The sequence below is a fragment of the Populus alba genome, chromosome 18 (genome assembly GCF_005239225.2).
Source record: "Populus alba chromosome 18, ASM523922v2, whole genome shotgun sequence".
Lineage (NCBI taxonomy): Eukaryota > Viridiplantae > Streptophyta > Magnoliopsida > Malpighiales > Salicaceae > Populus > Populus alba.
The window spans coordinates 11,309,673-11,331,241 of record NC_133301.1 but is presented as its reverse complement, the minus strand read 5'-3'; the positions used below and the strand labels follow the sequence as shown (position 1 = coordinate 11,331,241).

Here is a 21,569-nt window from a genome sequence, read left to right as displayed (position 1 = left end):
TTTTTAATTTTCCTAAAATTATATAGTATAAGACTAGATAGGCAATCTCTACTTCACCGACCAATTTTTTTATAACATAAAAAATTAATGTTCAAGCACCACTAGTATGTTTAAAAAAAGAAAAATGATTCACGACTCGATTCATAGATCATACTATTTCAGTTAAGACAGTCTCATTTAATTATACGATAGAAAAAATAATAATAGTAAATGGATCATATTTTAAAAGAAAATATGATGACAAAGACTAAAAGAAAAGGAACATTTGTCAAAAAAAAAATTACAAAACTAAATTCCAAGATAACTCAATTTTAAAGGATAAATAATTTTTTTTAAAAAAAAAAAAAACATCTTGAGTCAACTTGAGCTAACATAGAAACTTGAATTCTAGCTAGGTCGTGAGGTCGAGCCAACTATAGAAAGAAAATTGAGAAAAATAATAATAATCTATTCTCAACAATCCAAATGTAGACGGATGGAATTAGGAAAAAAAAATTACTCAACAAAAAAAAAACCCAACAAAATAAAACACCAGCAAGCCTGAGCAAGGTCGTCGAACCTCATGAGTCATGTTATGCAAATGGAATAGCCTAATAGAATGCAAAAGGAGAAAAAAAATAACAAAATGTTATTTTAAAATTAACCTAATTTTGTAGGACGAAACAAAAAAAAAAGATATAAAAAAAACATTCTATTAGACGACCTAAAAAATACCCTTGTTAACTAGCCAAACTTGTTGCCTAGGTGAAGAAATAATTGAAAGGAAACCAATGAAAATCATGAAGCTGATTTTTCAAAATAAACAACATCAAAGGATTAAATAAAAAAACATAAGTGGAAAAAAAAAAAAAAAACAATGTCAATCCATGTTAACTTCTCAACCTGTAACCTAGGTCATTAAATCGAAAACACTCCATATAAAAAAAACCATAAAATTCAATTCTGAACAAATTAAATGTTAATAAAAAAAAAAGTCGTTGTGAAAAAACCTACAACAACTATTGGTGAATATTCCAAAAGAAAAGAAACTAGAAAAAACACAAAATTTAACATTGTTCGACAATGTACCTACATCCACAGGAGTAAGGAGATTTTATTTTTCACTATATCTATATAGAGTTACATGTTATATATTTCTAGTAGACAGTACCCAATGAAACCTAGCTGCCAGAGGAATCATAACCATCCAATGAGTATTAATGGTTTTTTCTAATATCCTTTTACCGTACCGTGGGGTTGTTTCCCCCACACCCCTAATCTATTAATTGTCTCTAGCAACAAACACAAAAAATAAATCCTAAAGTGGTAGATGCCATCATTCCACTTCGCTCGATACACTCCACCCCTGCATCTATATATATATATTAGCCACAAACTACAACAAGAGTCAATTATACAAAACGATCCAAAAATAGCAATGGAGAGAATGTAGACCAAATTTGAAATTAAAAAAAAAACAAGAAAAAGAGTACAACTTAGAATTTTAAATTGAAGGGGTAAATTGAAAATAGAAATCGAATTCACAATTGGACGCAAAACAAAAAAAACAAAATAATGAGGATCAGATTCAAAAAATAACAAATCATAATTATGAATTCAATGATTAAATTGAAAGCATATCAAAATTTAACAAAAAGGTAAAGAATAATAATTAGAAACAAAAAAAATAAAGACTAAAGTTGAAATATCAATAAATAAAATGACAACTATGATATTTTGAATTATGAATGTGAATTTCAAAGTAAAAGGAAAGAAAAGAGTAAATGAAAAGGAAAGAGGTCGTCATCGATTCCCTGTCACGTAAATAACAACATGCATTGTCCCACACTGAAGGAGATGTCTCGACACTTCCAACACTGTCATGTGGATGCCGGGAAACACTGCACACACTGTAAAAGACCACAAACACCTCTCACTCACAAACATGTGCAACCAACTTTGGTTTTCAAATTATAATTTATATTTATTAAAATATCAAAAAAAAATTTCAGCTTGATAATAATTAAAAATCTATAATAAAAAATACTAAAAAACCTCTTGATGTCCGGTTAAATAAGTTTTGTTTTTAAAATTAATTTAGTTATTTTATTATTTTTTTAATAAAAAAAAAACCATGATGACTTAAAATTTTGTGAAAAGACTATCATAGTCGCAATATTAACTCATCAATTGTTTTCTAGAATGATAAATTTATCATTTTACTGTTTTTATAAATGATGAATTTTCTTGTGATAATAGTATTTTTTTAATTAGCTTTTGTAATGATATAATTATTTGCGAGTCCACAAAATTTACAAACTCAAATTCCTTTAATGATTAATATAAAAGCATTCTTAAAAAAACCAACCAACCTACTTAAACTCTTTTTTAAAAAAAAAGATAGAACACGATGAAGATGAACAGCAACATTTGGCCTATCTTTCTTGGAATTTCCTTCTCTTGTAGTGGTTACGGCCCTACGGCCACGATATGAGTACTTGTGCGCCGAAAAAGAAAAATAGATACAGTGCCAAATCATCCACTGATTCGCTTGGTCAGGATAACAGAAATCGTGTGAACGACACGTGTCATCCTGACGTGTCAAAACAAAATGTAAAGGCAAGCAACCTATGTTTTAAATGAAAGTTTTATGTATATTGGTCAAGTACAGGTGGCAAAGCTATGAAGGCAATCCGTTTCACTAATGGAGTTACAGTGAAGTCAGTGGCTTGGCAGGACCTGGTTTTAAATGTGTTTGAATTATAAAACAATTGAGATTGTAGCACGTTTTTGTTTTTGTTAATCGTTTTAAAAGTAGATTTATTTGAAAAAATATTAATTTTAATATTTATAATGAAAAATATCTATAAAAAATCATTTAAATATATTTATAAATAAAAATATATTTTTAAAATCAACACTTGTTTATAGAAATATTTTTAAAAGAATTTAGATTTGTTTTGCTTTAAACTAATTTTTGTTGTGAATTTTAGATTATTTAAGTGATTTGATATCAAAAATAAAAAAAGTTATTTTAAATATTTTTCAAATAAAAATATTTTAAAAAACAACCATTATCATGAAAACAACTAATTAATAAATAATCCCTAGCGCCTAGCCCTATCCCTAACCCTCCCGATCTAAACAATTAATCCATACATAATATATAAAAGGCACTTAAAGAATTCTTAACTAGTAGAATTCCTCTCTAATAAATAATAGATAAAATCATGTTTGGCCCTAGCTAGTGTGCTTATAAACAAAGCGCTTTGGATCGATTATCAAAACAGCAGGGAAGATCCTTTCTTGTTTTTTTTCTAAAAACAAACATATTAGTACTAGACTAATCATAATTAAGCAAATTTAGAGAAAAAGAAAACCATAAACATGCTAAATTTATACAATTGGAACACTTGCTCTATATTTTTTGAGATCGAGGCCAGTTCTAGCTGTTTCTTCCTCACCTCCAGCGACAATAAGATGGTCCCTGGCCCTTTGGTCCCTCCAAGCACATGCATGCACCGATGCATGCTCACCGCTGCGTGTGCAGGCAGTAAAGGACCGTTTGGCTGGCAAGGGCACGGTATCACAGTATGGGCATAAAATCGTACGGTCAAAACTGCCTGTACCACTAAACCTCCCTCCCTATAGTTATAATTAGACATCGACTGTTTGTTTGTTGTGTGTCAATTTTATATATATATATATATATATATATATATATATATCAGTTTGCATGTATTTTAATTAATTAAATTTTTAAATTAATATTTATATAAATTTTTAATGATTTTAAAATTTATAAACTTGAAAGAGTAATTTGAAAATTTAGAATATAATAAATAATTATATATTTGATTCACGTGAAGATGAACATATGACATTGTGTGTACGGCCATGATCTGTTCATGCTGAAACAAAACAGTAATTGCCGTGAGAGAGGGAGCGGTCAGATGGGTTGCTTTACTTATTGGGCGAGGTATTCCTTTACTTGCAAGTGTGGGCATGTGCTGGTGGTGTCGTGTGCTTGCGTGCAGGTGATGCAAGAGGGCTCAGGAAAACGAGCCCCGATGAGGATTCTCTCTGGACGAAAACTACACCATGCAACTGCAGAGCTCGGGTCAATCAACCGATTGGACTCAGTCCCTCTCATATGTCTCTCACTTGTACTGCTGTCCAAGCAAAACAGAAGAAGACAAAACCAGATCCTAGAAAGAGAGTAGATTTTGATTCTTACCATTTTGTCTGTAGTGCTATCCTGTTAATCTCTCTCATTTACGAGATGTCGTTGCAACTATCGGGGGGTTTTCGGATTTGTTCTGAGAATTAACCCGGCTTGAACAAAAAATTTTGGAAAACAGTGTTTTTTAACAAAAACGTGATTGAAAAAAAAGTGATTTTATTATATAAAAAAAAAAAAAAATAAACCGTAAACTAACCTTAACTCTAACCTTAAACTAACCCTAATTCAAAAACAAATCTTAAATCCTTAATACTAACACTTAAAACAAACATTAATCAATAACTCTAAAAAACCCTAACTAAATATGATAATTTTTTTTTGCCAATTTTATTAATATTTAGGTTGTGATTGTGATAAAGGTGAGATGTGTTATTTTTAAGATAATATTTTAAATTTTAAATATAAATCTAGGACTCATTGCACGGTCTTGATTTGGATACAGGCAGTTTTACTAAAAAATCTTAAAAGATATTTTAACCTAGATCTCCATCAACAAAACGAATCCCTAGATTATATCGAGTTTACACGGTCAATTTGACAAGATGATGACCAATTATTTTACGCGAGATTTTTCTTCAACCACTAGCCTCAGCGACCGTGACGAGACCTTTCTCCCTTGTAGCCAACCAAACCACCATCAATTGCTCCTACGATCTCTCCATATTACCAATACCACTAGTAAGACACCACTAGAGTCCAGCCCCTACCAGACGGAATTAGTTTCACAGCCACCATCATAAACCAACCCATAGTAACCCACTGAATCTCCACCAAGACCAGCCACCACTCAACAGCTCCTCTCCTTCACATCAACCCAAACAACCACTACAACAACCACCACCCCATACACCACCTCGATCTCCTCTTTTTCTCTCGTCAGAAACAGCCCTGGCCAGACCACCATTGCCTTCCTCTCCCTCACTCTCCTAGCTTTCTCATCTTGTCGAAACTAGCTAGGATCAGTGTGCTGCTTACTCATTCTAGGATCAATACTCTCATTGTAGGATCAATCGGCTACTTACGTACTCCAAAATCTTCTTATTCATCAAACATCGTCATCTTGTTATCCATATTCTCTCCCATCGACTACATCAAAATAATATTTAACAATCAATTAATTTGATTTGGTAAAATTAAAATTACTGTACTTTGCATAAACTACATGAAAATCTATATATCTTGACCAGGAATACACAAATCACTGACTGTATTGAGTGAGGTGGCTGGCATTAACAGATCTAATTTCGTAAAAACCAAACACATTGGGGAGAACAAAATGCTTACCTTTGTCGATGGAAAAGAAAAGAGAGATCCAATCACAGAGAGAGCAATGGTTTGAATACTTGATGGTGTGCAAATGCACAATCTTGAGCCATGAAATGAAAAAGGAAGAAGATAAATTCACACGGATCTTACTAGGTTATTTCTTTGAATATGATAACGGCTGTGAAAAAGCTCTCAACAAATGAGATGGGGTTATCCACTTTTGTTTCACATGTATCTGTTTAGGGTTTGAAGTTTGAACGAGCTAACATAGAAATTAAAAACAAAGAAGAAGAAAATTCAAATCTAGCTAGAGGAGTGGTAATGTGATAGATAAATTGTTTATGATATATTATAGTTTGATTTTTTTTTCTAAATTAAAAAATTGCCAATATGTAAACTGTAATTATTTTTCTTAAATTGACTAATTGATGGATAATTTTTTGGCTAAATTATTTAAACTTTAATTTTTATTTGAGTATCTTGAACTGTTTTTTGATTAAAAAACAAACTAAGCCCTTTCGTCCAAGTTTATATCTTTTTATTAATTTTTCTTAAATCACGTGTTTTCACGACACTTTTTGTGTTTTTAAAATATTATTTATAGTCAAAATTAATAAAAAAATATTTTTTTATAAAATTTAGCTTGAGTATTCAAATACAAAAAAAAAATTCAAAGAATAAGTTAAGTTTAATCCAAAACTCTAAATAATTCTTGATAATTTAATCCTTTTTTTTTTCAATTGCTAAAATGACCTGTCTCCACGACATCTAATAATAGCCAAAACTAATTTTTAAAGCTTTTTCTTTCCTGATTTTAAGCAAATAAAAATTTTCAATTATATAATTAAATCAAATTGAAAAAAATAAAATGAGGATCAAATTAGAAAAAAAAATCTAAATGATTAATAAAATTAAAAGCAAAAAAATCTTCAACATAAGAACCAAGAAAAAAAATTAAAAAATAAAAAAGGACTGAAATGAAAAAAAAAAAAGCCATATGAGAAATTGCAATTAAAAAACTAAATTACTAAAAAAATCTACAAAAGGAATAAAAACAAATAAGAAATTTAAAGAATGAGGATTTGAATAAAAACAAAACAAAATATATGAGAAATTATAATTGAATGACTAAATTTTTTTTAAAAAAAGAACTTTTATAAAAGAAATAATAATGAAATAAAAAACCAAAAGAATGATGATATGAAATGGAAAAAAAAATATAAAGAGGACATGACTGTCCTTGACCTGTTAGGAGATTTAAAAAAAAAAATAATGATCATTGATGACAATACAACCACCATACATTATTACACATCAAACCCTGTTAAAAAGAATATAATGGTGTGCATCTAAACTATATTTATTGCTAGAGTGAAACTCTTGTGCCCTTTAAAGTTTATGTTAATAAAGGTTCACATTGAGATTTGAGGAAAAGTGAAAGTCTTAGGGGTGAGTTCCAAAGTTTTTTTCGTTAAAATCTAAAAAACAATTTTAAATTAATTTTTTTATATATTTTTAAATTGTTTTGATATATTAATATCAAAATATTTTAAAAATATATTTTTTTTTCTATACTTTTTTAAATAAAAAATTACTTTAAAAACCAATAATTATTAAATTTCGAAGCGCTAAAGTATTCCAATTGAAATGCTGATAGCCCAAAGTCCAGGCTAGACTCAAGCCAATAAAAGCTGCCCACGTCTCTGCTTTAACTGAAGAACAGACTCCCAAGTTAACTGAAAATCCATGAATCGAGTTGCATCAATCATCCCTAATAATCCACCTCCACTAGCTAAAACGGGGTTTCCTTTTGCAGCACCATCCGTATTGACCTTAATCCACCCAATTAGCCGTTCTTCTCTCTTCGCCACTGACTGCGATCAACAAATCTCAGTCTGAGAGTTCTCACTGTCATTCACTTGGATTTCCTGCACATTTATTTTAGATATTTTTCATGATTTTTTTATTATTTTCCAAATAATATAATTTTTTATATACAAGAGTTTCTTAACAATGTAAAATATTAAATTATTTTTCACATTTTCATATTTATTTAGTGTCATAAATTTATTTTTAATTATAAATCAAATATAAAATATTTCCTTTTTAGTTAACATGCTTAAATTTTCACAGTGTATATTACTAATATACTTCATGCATATTAAATCAGACAAAAACATCAATAAAAAATAATATATAGCATCACAAACGATAAAACTAAATACAATGGCTTCTCATCTCAAAGATGTAAAGAAAATAACTTTGGACAAGAAAATTATTGAAAATATCACGAGAAATGACATAGAAGATTAAGTTGAAGATGATAATTATATATATATACACACAGACACACTTTTGTTATATAAATAAATTATTAATTTATTACATTAGTTCCAACTCAGAACCAATAAAAATATACTAGTTATTTGAGATTATTAATTTATTGGGTATTAATTTATCAAGATTACAGTAGTTATATTGTAGTGGGATAAAAAATTGTTTAATTTATTAACATGTCAAATGCCCCTGCCCCTGCTTTTTTTTTTTTAGTGAAATTGAATTATATGGATTATTTGTTATTATTATTTTAACTAAAAGCCAAATTATACAAAATGAGAAAACAATCATGAGGGCATAGTTTTAAAACTGGAGTAAATTCGGGATCAGGTCCGGGACTCGGGTCAACCCGGTTGACCCAAATTAACTAAAAACACTATTTTCATTTGGCGTATATAATAAGGAGAGGAGTCGTCCTGAACTGACACGCGAGCACCACTCCCTTTCTCATTTCATTTCTTGTGGCCACAACTCACTCCACTTCTCTCAAATCTCAGGTCTTCTCTCTCTCGCTCTCCTCCTCTCCCTGTTAATTTATGTTTGGTTGCCGAGAAAATACACAATCAAAAAGAAAAACTTAGGATAACTTTTTTTTCCACAGCTTCTTAATTTCTCTCACTGTTTTATCTTCTCTTAATCGATTAAATGAATAATCATTTCGATTCGATTTGATATCTCTCTTTTGGAGGTAGATCATTCTAGAAGATCTCTTTTATTTTTCTCTCCTTCTCTCGCTTGCTACCAGATTATCGAGGTGGTGATGAAAAAATACGGTTTTGCTCATGTAGGTCTTGTGCGATCTTAATTTGTTTACTTAAATCTCTAGTTTATTTGTTTAATTTGATCTTAATTGAATCCCATTTTGGTTTTCCTGTTCTTGTTCTTGTGTAGTGGAAGTGATCACTACGTGAAGAATCAATCAACAGCTTTAAAAATAAACCCGATTCTCATTCGGGTTTAACCGAGTCTATCGGATTTTGCCACGCTAAATCCTCAGGTCATCTTTGTGTTAATCGAAACCGGTTCAGCCTCTAAGTCACCCGGGTTTAGAATCAGCCCCCCTGCATCGGATTTTAAAACCATGCATGATTACGATGGATGAGATTGGACGGAGAATAGAAAGGGGAAGATCGATCGTTGAGGTAAAGAAAAAGAACATCAATGGCTGAAGTGTAAAGGAACATCGTATAAAAAAATTAAGATTACACCTAGACACTATAGTTTTAAAACCTATCCGTAAGTTAACCTGAAATCTTGCTGATTGGGGATTGAAATTATACCGGACTTATAAAAAATTATCAAAAACCTGGTTGATTTTATTGACCCGGTAAAATCTAGTTAAAACTTGACTGCAACTATTATTTATTTTTAACCTAAACGATGTTATTTTGATTTATAAAAAAATTAAGGTTAATCTGGATGACCTGAACAAAACTCGTTGACTCGGGTAAAACATGTAACTTGGATCTTAAACCAGATTGATTACTGAATTGGATTTAAAAACTATGTCAGACACATTATCTCAAAAACTACTTTTCAAGAAATAAACATGATCTAAAACATGCAATCCCTTTTAACTTGGAGTTTGTAATAATAGTATGCCGAGAATACTACTACATTTTTGTCTTGTATTACATCACGAGTCACATTAATTTTTTAAAACATAAAAAGTGTAAAAACATTTAAAAATAATTACTAACAAAAACATTTGATACATGTTATATGATAACTTGTGAAATACAAAACAACTTTTTTTATTGTAAAATATTTAAACAATGACATAATAAATCGATTTAGTCAATCTTAATTAAATCATCCAATATGTAACCCAGATAATAAAAAAATAAAAGTAAATTGAAAAAATAAAAATTGAAGTCAATCTTTCAAACCAGTGATCCAAGTAATGAGAGTGAGATAACCTTGCAAAAAGCAATTTGAAAAAAATTACAAATTAAATTTCCAAATCAACCACATTTTAAGGAGTGAAATTGTAAAAAATAAATTTTAAAAAAATAAAAAAAAACCATGTCAAATCGGGTAACCCGCCAAACCTGTAACCCAAGTCATGAGACCATAATAACCTCGTGTAAAGGAAAGACATAAACAATTATGAAGCATAATCTCCAACTAACTTTGTATTGAAGGATGGATATGAAAAAAAATCAATTTTAAAAAATGATCTAAAAAAACATAGGTCAATCTAAGCTAATCTTCCAAAATTATGACCTGAGTTATGAGTTTGGGATTACCTTATAAAAGGAGAACTAGGAAAAATCATAAAGTTCAATTCCCAATAAACCTAATAATGAGGGATGAAACTAAAGAAAAATCAACCAAAAAACTCCAACACAAAACAAATATTAATCAAAATGATAAGGATGAAATTTGAATATATATATATATATATATATATATATATATATATATATATATATATATATATATATATAAGTAGGGCACCTTGTAGTTTTAGAGAGAATTTGTGTGGGAAAAAGAAGAGGGGAGAGAAAAGAGAGAGGATAAGAAAAGAGAAAAGGGAAGACCCACACGCCACCCACATGTACACACAACGCATCACCAATAAGGGCTCATTGAGACGAGTCAAACACTGCAAGAGAAGGTGGCATTCCACCACCATATGAAGTTGCACATGCAGCTTGAGTGCGATGACATCTTTTACACGTTGGTGCGTGCAATGTAAGCACTAGCATTTTATACATTGCTCATTTAGCCCAGTCTTGTAATTATTATTTTTTAAAAAAATTTGATCTCTCAAGCCTTAATTGCTTGAGATCAATAAAATTTAACTTAATTTTGTAAAATCAAATATCAGCAATGCCTTCAATATTTTCCTTGACATCACAAAATCCTCTTATCGAGAAAACAAAAAAAAACATTTAAGTTGAATCTAAAATAAATTAATTTTTAATAGATCAAATTGAAAAGAAAAAAAAATTAAGAGCAAAAAAAAAAGGGATGGTCTTTTCTCTGCCTATGCTATTAAGTCCTTGATTCTTTAAAAAAAAAAAAGGCTGATCATTTATCAATTGTTCAATTTTAATTTTCATAGCTTTAATTATTTTAAATCAAAATAATTTCATTTAATTTTTGCAAACCAAGCGCTATTTTTCCCTCTCAACATTCCAAGAACCCCACCTCAAGTCAATCAAAGCAAAATAACAAGTCCGGTCCAATTAAACCTAATTTGAAAAAATAACACTAAACAGCTAAAAAAAAACTTGAGCAATCAAATAAAAAAGAAAAAGCTAACACTATTTATAATTTATAGTAACTTCATGTCTGGGTGAATAATATTTTCCCTTATTATTATTTTTTTTTGTAATGGACGGTACTATTCAAAAACCAATGTCATTTTCTTTTAATGGATTATTGTTCAATTTTCTCCTCTCAAATTATGTTAGCAACATTTTAAATGTTGCTATTTGTTTCTTTTTACATGCATTCATGTATAGATACTATCTTTAAAAATTATAAAGTCTAATTTTTTAATACTTGTATGAGAAAGAATTTAAAGTGATATTTAAAAAAATAAAATAACAAGGACCAAAAAAAAAGGCCAACTGCTAAATTGGGGCAAAAACTTGAGTTTGATCCTTGAAGTTTAAATTTTTCACATTTTATTTGGTCTTTTTATTTTTTAATTTTAAATTTTGGTCCTAAACTTTTATTTCTATCATGTTTAAGTCCTTGCGTGTTATGAAAGTACAAAAAAATCATAAAAAAATAAGAATCGAGCAAGAATAGAATTGGTCGGTCACTTTCTAATAATAAATAAGGTTGATTTTGGTGTCAATAAAATTATTTTGAAGTATTGAATTCCATGAAAGTGATTTGAAACTTCATATTCCAGGGAAAAAAAAAAGATTAAAGCTTAAAAAGGTTTTATTTTTTTACTTGTTCCATGGTATTTCATGATAAAAAATAGCTTTACTAAGGTTTCTAGAATGTATTTTTAGGTATTTTCATGATAAAACGAATTTGAAATTGGTTTTTTTATAAAAGAACCCAAAATCAACCTTCGCGGGGCCGAAATTTGAACCAAATGATGGCAAGTCACCTTCCTAAATAGATAATACATTGTTTATTTTATTAAAAAAACATTAAAATTGATGATGTGTCATTCATCCATTAAGTCACATGCTTGGCATTTTATTCCAAGACAAGTACTGACTTCTTTTTTTTTAGACCAAGCAAAGACCAAGCACGTGAATCCATCCTCCTAAGCCCAACCCTTGGCTTCTTTTTATATTACCCTTCTTTTTTAAAAAAGGATATTTTTAATTTTGTATAAAATTTACTATAAATAAAATAAAATAAAATAATTTTTAAAATGTTATCTAATTTTTTATAGGTTTCAAATATTCTTTTATTTTTTCTCCCTCTTGTACAAATTATAGAGTCAAGATTTTTTTTTTTTTTTTTTTATCTTTATTGAAACTAGCTTTTAAAGTCACGGTAAGCTTTTATTTTAAAAACAACGATTTTTATAAAAAAAATGTTTTTTATCAAAACACAGAAAAATAAAATAAAATGATTGAATATTTTGTGAATATTTATTTTAATGAACTATATTTTTTTATTCAAAAAACATGCTACCAATAAAAATGATAGATTTTAAAATTAAAAAAAAGTACATTCAATAAAAAATAAAAAATTGTCTGGTAAAAAATATTTTTAAAGAATTTAAATTTTTTTTTTTTCTTGCAAATGCCTATTTTAATTACAACAAAACTACATAAAACTGGTTTTTGAAAACTATCCCCCGGCACCGCGTTAGGAAAAAAAACTAATATTTTTGAGTAAATAATGTTATTTCTCAAAATGATAATCGACAGTGAAAGGCTCGCCCGTTTTTTTTGTATATATCAATGAAAGTTAATGTATACTTTTTCATACGTGACTATACACTGATCGCAAGGAACAAATTGTTTTAAATTGTGAAAAAAAATCGTTCTCACATATATAAAAAAAGTATATTATATAAAATAATTTTTTTTTAAATCAAAAGATAGACCCTCGTTATTGGGGTGATTATATCATTAGAGTAATGTTTAATTATTGTTCTTAATAATAAAGATGGAGATAGTGGAAATAGATGAGATAAGACTGAAAAAAATAATAATTATATTTGACAATTATATACAAAAACATAATAATTATTTATATATTCAATTTTGTTATGTTAAATAAGATATAATAAAATATATTTTATTTTATATAAAATAAATTATAATATTTAATTTTCAATTAATATAATATTAAAAATAAAAATTAAAAAGGACCTAAAAAACAACACAAGCACACCCAATCAACTTTAGACACGTATGAATATAATTTTATAAAAAATAAATTAAAATAAATAATGAAATCTAATTTTTAATAAATTAAATATTAAAAAATAATATAAAAAGTAAACTGAGTTAAGCAGGACTAATCTAAACCCAAAAACCGGATATTAAAGAATATTTTTATACTGCTCGGCCATTTTTTCCAAGGAAGAAAAATCTAATAAGAATATTAAAGAGAAAAAGGTAATTAAAGGTGTCTGTCTCAGACGATAAAGACAGGCTACGAAGATAGGCTCTAAAGCACACAGCCCATCATAACAAACCTACATGTATGTGGGTGTGTGTGTACGTGTATATAAGTGTGTAGACTTTGACGGGTTTTGTGGTACATGAAGGGTCAGCAACCAAATTCCCACTAAGATATTGACACCTGTTACCTGACAGATTAAAGTATTAGGCCTTGGTTTTGGCTCAAACCAAGGAGGTAAAATCCAAAGACCTGAAAAGAGAATCGCCATCACTAGCACATCGACTGAGATCTATTCATTTAGACTTCCATCTCAATCTTTGAAGATCTTTTCTCAACTAATCTAGAAACTTTGTGGCAGAGCCTCGCAGGCGCAGGAGGGAGGAGGAGGAGGGGGAGGAGGAGATCTTCCATTTCTGAGCAAGAATTTTGTTCCAGGAGAGTAAAAAAGAGGACGCAATTATGTGGAAGAAAGTAACCATTTCCTTTTTGAGGAAAGAATACGACTCCACATGCAAGTCCTGTCATGTGTGCCTGAAAGGGTCAAATGGGGCTCGACAAAACACTTCAACCTGGGCTTTTCACCTATTAAAAGTAATGCATTGTGCCTTTGAATTTCCTCCTCCCTTTTTTTATAAAAAAAAATTTTCTTCTCCATTTAATGTCGTGCCTCGCGGTTGGTAAGTTAGTTTTAATGTTCATTTAATATTTTTAAAGGATGTTGTTGTTTAAAATATCAACAGGCTTTTGGATAAACCGTGTTATTTTATAATTTTTTCCTCAACTATCCTGCTTCTTTAATGTTTTTTTTTTTTTTTAAATCAAAATAGTTATTGCTTTGCCTTTCTGATTATACAACAAATCTGCTGTCCAGCAGTAAATCCTCTTTCAGCCTCATTCATTGTCCATTTATGGATCTTGAAAGATCATCTCTCTCTCTCATTGCACAATTGCTCTCAGTTTTTTTCTTGTCAGCAAAAGACTTAATTCAAATCCTCCATGATAGAGTTCAGGAAGAAAGTAAAAATGACCCAACAAAACCTCCTGTAAATCACTCAAGTCCCCGACCCTCCACACCCCACTTGGACCCATCTCTGATCTTCTCCAGCTCAAAACTCCAAACCCCTTTTTGTTCTCTCTCTCTCTCTCTCTCTCTCTCTCTCTCTCTCTCTCTCTACCTTGCTGTTTTCCTTGTACTTGTATATATATATATATATATATATATCTTGGCTAACCAAGCCCTCCGCATCTCAAAACCCTTCCTTTCTCTTCCCTTTTTGTGTCCTTTACTTCTCCTTTATTCCCCATCTCTATCCACAAATTTCCCAGTTTCTAAAGAAACCTCTCAAAATTCCAAGGCCCGTCAGTCCTATAAATTAAAGGCAAGACCCTTTTACAAAACTCCTCAAACCAAAACAAAACCCTCTTTCCCTCTCCCCTCTCAAAAAAAAAAAAAAAAAAAAAACTAAAAAAAAAAAACTAAACACCACCCCTCTCTCAATCTTTACAAAAGAATACCAAGATGAAGGAATATTGGGGCTCCTTGGCCTCCGTGCTTGGTGTTTTGGCCTTTTGTCAAAGTCTCCTTCAAGTATTGTTTCCACCAGAACTCCGGTTTGCAGCACTCAAGCTCTTCAACCGGATCTTTAACGTGTTCAATTCTTATTGCTACTTTGACATCACAGAAATTGATGGAGTTAACACCAACGAGCTTTACAACGCAGTCCAGCTCTATTTAAGTTCCTCTGTCTCCATCTCTGGTAGCCGTTTGAGCCTCACTCGTGCTCTCAATTCAAGTGCCATAACTTTTGGCCTAACAAACAATGACACACTCTTTGACACCTTCAATGGTGTCAATGTCCTTTGGGAACATATTGTGACTCAAAGGCAAGCACAGACATTTTCCTGGCGTCCAATGCCTGATGAGAAGAGAGGTTTCACCCTACGTATCAAGAAAAAAGACAAGTCTTTGATTCTTGATTCTTATCTTGATTACATTATGGAGAAAGCCAATGATATAAGGAGGAAAAATGAGGACAGGCTTTTGTATACTAATTCAAGAGGTGGGTCTTTGGACTCAAGAGGGCATCCTTGGGAGTCAGTGCCATTTAAGCATCCAAGTACTTTTGAAACTCTGGCTATGGACCCTGCCAAGAAAGCTGAGATCATGGAAGATTTGAAAGATTTTGCAGATGGTCAATCTTTTTATCAAAAGACTGGAAGAGCTTGGAAGAGAGGTTATTTGCTCTATGGACCTCCTGGTACTGGTAAATCTAGCATGATTGCTGCTATGGCTAATTATCTTGGTTACGATATCTATGATCTTGAATTGACTGAGGTACACAATAATTCAGAACTTCGAAAACTTTTGATGAAAACAAGCTCAAAATCTATCATTGTTATTGAGGATATTGATTGTTCTATTAATTTGAGTAATAGGAAGAAGGGTACTGCTAATAATAGTTCAATTGGGAGGAGTTACTGTGACCCAGAAATGCGATCTGGGCCCGGTGTTGGTACTGGTGATGAAGGGGGGAATTCAATAACTTTATCTGGGTTATTGAATTTTACTGATGGTTTATGGTCGTGTTGTGGGAGTGAGAGGATATTTGTGTTCACTACAAACCACGTTGACAAACTTGATCCTGCATTGCTAAGGAGTGGTAGGATGGACATGCATGTTTTCATGAGTTACTGTTCATTTCCTGCATTGAAGATTTTGTTGAAGAATTATCTGGGGCGTGAAGAAAGTGACTTGGATCAAGGGGTCTTGAAGGAATTGGGAGAGGTTATTGATAAGGCAGAGATTACTCCTGCTGATATCAGTGAGTTATTGATCAAGAACAGGAGAAACAAGGACACGGCAGTGATTGAATTGTTGGAGGCACTGAAGGAGAGGGCAGAGAGTAAATCGAAGAGTGGAGAATGTGTTAGAGAGAAGAATTTGAATGACGTGGAAGAGGAAGAGCAAGAGAAGAGAGCCTTGGATAGTCCTAAAGAAGGTTGTGCCTTTGACGAGAGCTGCAAGAAAGATGAGGAGGATGAAGAAAAGAAGATTAAATGATATAGAAATGAAAGGTTTTTGTTTTTTTCTTCTTTTGTAGCTGCTGCTGCTGCTGCTGCAGGACGGTAAAGATGAAAAGGATATTGGTCTCTGAAGTATTATTATATCTTCAAATTTTGTTGGTGCACAAGCATAAGCCTTGCGGTTGGCTGCTGTGAAGATTGGAAGTGAATCTGTACTGGATAATAATATTAGGTCTCCAATTTTTTTCAATGTTTAATATAATTATCTATCTTAATGTTAATTAAATAATGAAACTAGTACCATATGATCAACAGATAAGCTTATTTGCAAATGTTGTGGTGTGGTGGCTCGGCCATGTGGTGTTTTCTTATCTGTTTACAAGGGTCTAGAAGGACAGTCTTTCCTTCTCATTCTCTGCAACCCCCCCCTGCATATGCTCTACCATTACAGTTTTCAATTAGGGAATTGCAGCTTAGCAATGGAATGAGCCTGTGATCAATTACTATCGAGGGAGCAAATGGGAAGGATCCACGTTATTCCATGTTCATTTGTTTTGTATTTTCTTTACTAGGTTTTTTCTCTTCAAGATTCAGGGGAGATTTGTGACAGAAACCGGCCTCGCGGTGGCCGGAGTTATCAATTGCTAATTGAATGAATTGAAGCGATGCATGAGAAACAAGACGGGAAAGTAAAACATGATGGTTCGGAAATGAAAAGGCTTCTCGTGACTGGAGTTAGGTAGCAGAGCTTGACAAATTGTCATGTAAACCCCCGTTGATTGTTGTTTTTGCAAGACAAGAATAAAGGCTCTTTGTCAATTCGAATGTCGCCCTTCTTGAAATTATGCAAAGATGGAGACGTAGCTCCCTCCTTATCCTTGCAATGGACGAATGCATTACTATTCATATGGTCAAAATTGGGGACCAAACTATTATTGAGTACATGTGTTCACAAGATAATCTGAAATAATTCCACGTTATATTGTAATAATCTTGTGCATACGAGTGTCCTTTTCAATTCTTTCTTTATGTCAAATTAATGGATTTCTTTTGTCTCACTTCCCACGAGTTTTCAAAGGATGATAGTAAAAGAACAAAATGATGCATGGGTTTATGTTTACAGCATTTTTTTAAGAAACCAATTTAAGGATGGGGAAACAACAACCAAGCAAACACCTTGGGACGTAATCAAGAAAAGTTTTCATAATCTTCTCGAGTTCTTCCTTAAAATTTGTTGAAGTGGGTACTTTCCTCTGTCATTTTCTAATTATGAAATAGTAACAATTCCAATCTTGAAGTGACATGGCTTGTGTGGATAGGATTTAAGGGGCGTTTTAGGAAAAACAAACATGAAAAGGGCAAACAAATGAACAAGCTCAAGATTTCATGTTGGTAAAAGGAAGGATTGATTTGCTAAAGTAACTAAAAAGTCTACATTTACAATGAGAAAGAGGAGGACATTTTTTGTGTGCGTGTTTGTTTGATTTCGAGACTGAGTTGGAAAGGCATCCGGGTGTCAAGCCTTTGCGGTGACAAGTGACAATTTGCTCTCCAATATTAAAATATTTCGATATTTTCCATGGAAAACATGCCTTTTTGTGAAGGAAAAGGGTTGGACGATAGCTGGCAGGGGAAGCCAATTGTACATAATCTCTCCCATTTTTTACTTTATATTCCCTTCAAAAAGAAGGGTGGAGTTGATGTGGATTCGCAAATAAGACAGCAGTAACAACAGCAAGCACAAAGATTTGTTGTCTTGAGGCATTTATGAGCAAACACTGCTTCAACACGGTAATACGATGAGTCTCACATGAGAGCCTTCGTCTTTAGAGTGTAGAGAAAGGCTTCTTTCTTAGGTATGGGCACTTCTTTAACTGCACGTGCTAATACAAGATGCTGGAAGGATTTAAAAGTAGCATGTGGATCACCATTTCCTCGAAGCTTTTTTATGCCAGACCTGTTATAAGTTAGTAATTATATATACTTTCCTAAAAATATTATTAATTATATATATATACTTTCCTAAACATCCCTCCCCTAAAGCTTGATTAATTTGACTAGATACTAGGAGGACATGGAGAGTGGAGAGATGCTAGTCTAGATCTTAGAGAGTGTTTGGCTTTGCATTAGCTTCTACGTGTTTTGTCAAACTCAATAATATGTTATTTGATTATCTTTAGAAGCTGTGTTTTGGTTATGGGACCCATGAAAATTTGATGTTTCACCTATGAATTTTGCACAAACAATTTTTTTCATGTTTTTCTTACATTGTTTATGTTAATTGCACTGTTCAATGAACATTGAGCAATTAACATGAACAGTGTATTTATATATATACTGTTCATGAATGAATTGCATTGTGTGAACTTTTTTTTTTGGGTGTTGATTTTTTTAATATATTTTTTTTAAAAAAAACTAGTTTATAGTGAATTAAAGTCACTTGCAGTGTGATGTGAAACAATATTTTTTTTTCTTAAAAAACTAATATAAAATGAATTAAATTCACCTTGTATTGTGATATTAATTTTATACTTGATAATATTTTATCTAACTTTATTACATGCTCAAAAAATTATGAAAATTATAGTTCTTGTCGGATGTATTTTGTATGTAATGGAATTATAAATGGTTTTATAGAATAATAAAAAATATTTTATATAAAGTATGATTTATTTCATGATGTAATAGCAATAGTTAAATCCACAATATTTAAATTAAAAATCATCAATATTAATATATATTTTTTAAAATTATTTTATAACCTCAATTTCAAAAGCATTTTTAACCAAACACATTAAACTATTTTTTTTTCAATCTCAATTTCAACCACAGTTTTATCAAAACACCTATTTTTTCAAACCAACCTTAACTAAAAGTATTTTTTATAAAATAATTTTTTTCAAACCACGACCACAACAATTACCGCAATACCAAACACACTCTTAGTTTAGCAATCTTAATTGGAATGTTTTGAGCAAAAAAAAATGTTTTTATTTAATAAATGCTACAAATAAAAGAAGAAATCAGAGAATTTTTGCCACCCCTCCAAACCCAGTACAGGTTTTTCATAACTACAATATTATTCAAATGATCACAAGCAAGCAGCTCTTCAACTAATATGATCTTCTCTTGTGCCCTTGGTTGAAAAGTAACAAAGCTATTTACTTTCATGTTTTTGATACCAAGTCATAATCGGATAGATATATACTCATGAAATCCCATGTAGATTTATCAATCGTCCAAGCGAGTCTCCTCATGAAATGTAACATCTATTCTAGATTTTTGTATCCAATGCTCAAATCACATGATTTCATCCACTTGTTTGGAGAGAAAAAAAAAAGAAAACCCTAAAGACCAACGATGTTAGAAGAGTCCAAACACACCGAAGAAGGTATCATGAACAACATGCAATCTTCACTCTTGAAATTCAAAAGAAAACCGAGAAAGAATCGATTAAGAACAGCGTGGAACCACAAACCATCCATTTACTAAGGTGAATTACTGTATATATGGTATGGTACTGTTGGTGAAAGTAACGGAGAAGCAGATCAATTATACACGCAGCCGTGCTTAAGCTGTTAACTGGGAGTAGCTAGCTAGGGACTTCCTTGCTGGATATTAAGCCTACAAAATTTGTGGCCCTGAGCATGGAGTGGAAGGAATAAAGTTATGTGAGAGTTCTTCAGGAAACAAGGGGGATGCATTCACGAAGGTGGACCATTGATAGCTTGGAGCTTGGATTCTGTATCTCCTCAACGTTGATTCTTCAACAATTTTGCAGGTCTAGCCTCTTGGCATTTTGTGACTATCCATACCTTTAGATCAGGAATCATTTCTATATTGAACCAAAATGTTTCTGGTCTCCACCTCAATTATAACAAGCAACGTTTCATGCATACACTACAGAAAAGAAAAGGGAAAAAGGGAACAGAAAAAGGTATGGAATTATGAATTGACATGCCCGCAGACAACGAAGCAGGTATATATTTGAGATAGCTCACCTCCAACCCAACACCCATCACTAATCGCAATCCATGCATGCTATGCAACAAATAGTCGAGTCTTTATATCTATAAAGTCTCCCTCCAATGGCGAGAAAATACAGCAACTTTTATTCTTATGGTTTCCCATCGAAGCGTTCATATGTCCCACAGAGAGGAAAAATTGACTGGTAAGGTTGGCTTTCTCTACCAAACAATTGAAGTCTTGAATTGCTGCCTAATTGCCGTGCTGCAATAAGCAAGAATAAATTCAACGGTGTTGCTTGGAGAATATTCTCAAGTTAAGACCAGTGGTTAATTATCTGTTGAAAGAAAAAGAGTACTCTCGCAATTTGGCATAATTTTAAGATGTGCTAGAACCCTAGAACCTTTTTCCAGGAAAAAAAATAAATGTAATTAGAGCCTAAAACATAGCCAGCTTAGAGTGAAAAACTGGACACGATTCATTAACCTCGTGTATAAAGTTACTTCAAATTTTAATTCTGAAATAGGTAAAGTAATCACTGTTACTAAACCAGGTTGGAGTTAGGTGACGGCAAAAAATTACCCGGAGGTTATCATGTTTGATTTAGTTTACCTGACGAGTCAACCCGTGAATTGATCAAACCTAGTTTAATTTCTTTTTGTAAAAATAATGATTATCACAAGGCAACATCTAATCCGGAACTTATGTCGATTAGCTTCTATATCAAGTTTAATAATGTACACGTATACGAAAAACATAAAATTCATAAAACATTTTGTATTGAGAACTTATATCGTTGATGAATTTATTGATAAAAACACATTGTCGAAAATTTTTTTGTTAGGAATTTGCTATTCGTTGAAATTTTCATAGGCAATTTTTAATTAGATTAGAAATTTTGATGGAATATTGCAGCAAAAAAATAAAATACACTAACCAGTTTCATGTAATATTCTCCTAATAAATAATTTATCAATGATATATTTCGTTGTTTATCCATTAAAAAAAAATCTAAAAATTATTGAGTGCAAAGCCAATGGAATTTGCGACACAATTGTCATTAAAATTAATATTTTTTTAGTTATGTAGTTATTATTTATGTGTGTGTGTGTTTTTAAGATGAATTTTCAAGGTTTCCTTACAATTTTCCCTTGCCCTCTCCTTCCTCACTTGGCCGGCCACTTGTGGCCATAAA

General features: G+C 31.3%; 1 protein-coding gene across 1 annotated transcript; it reads left to right on the top strand.

The window, feature by feature from the left end:
- The first annotated feature begins 14,568 nt into the window (after positions 1-14,568).
- On the top strand, positions 14,569-17,233 carry LOC118051555 (AAA-ATPase At5g57480). Its single transcript, XM_035062213.2, has one exon. The coding sequence runs from the start codon at positions 14,904-14,906 to the stop codon at positions 16,443-16,445; it is 1,542 nt and encodes a 513-aa protein (XP_034918104.1). The 5' UTR covers positions 14,569-14,903; the 3' UTR covers positions 16,446-17,233.
- The last annotated feature ends 4,336 nt before the right edge of the window (positions 17,234-21,569 follow it).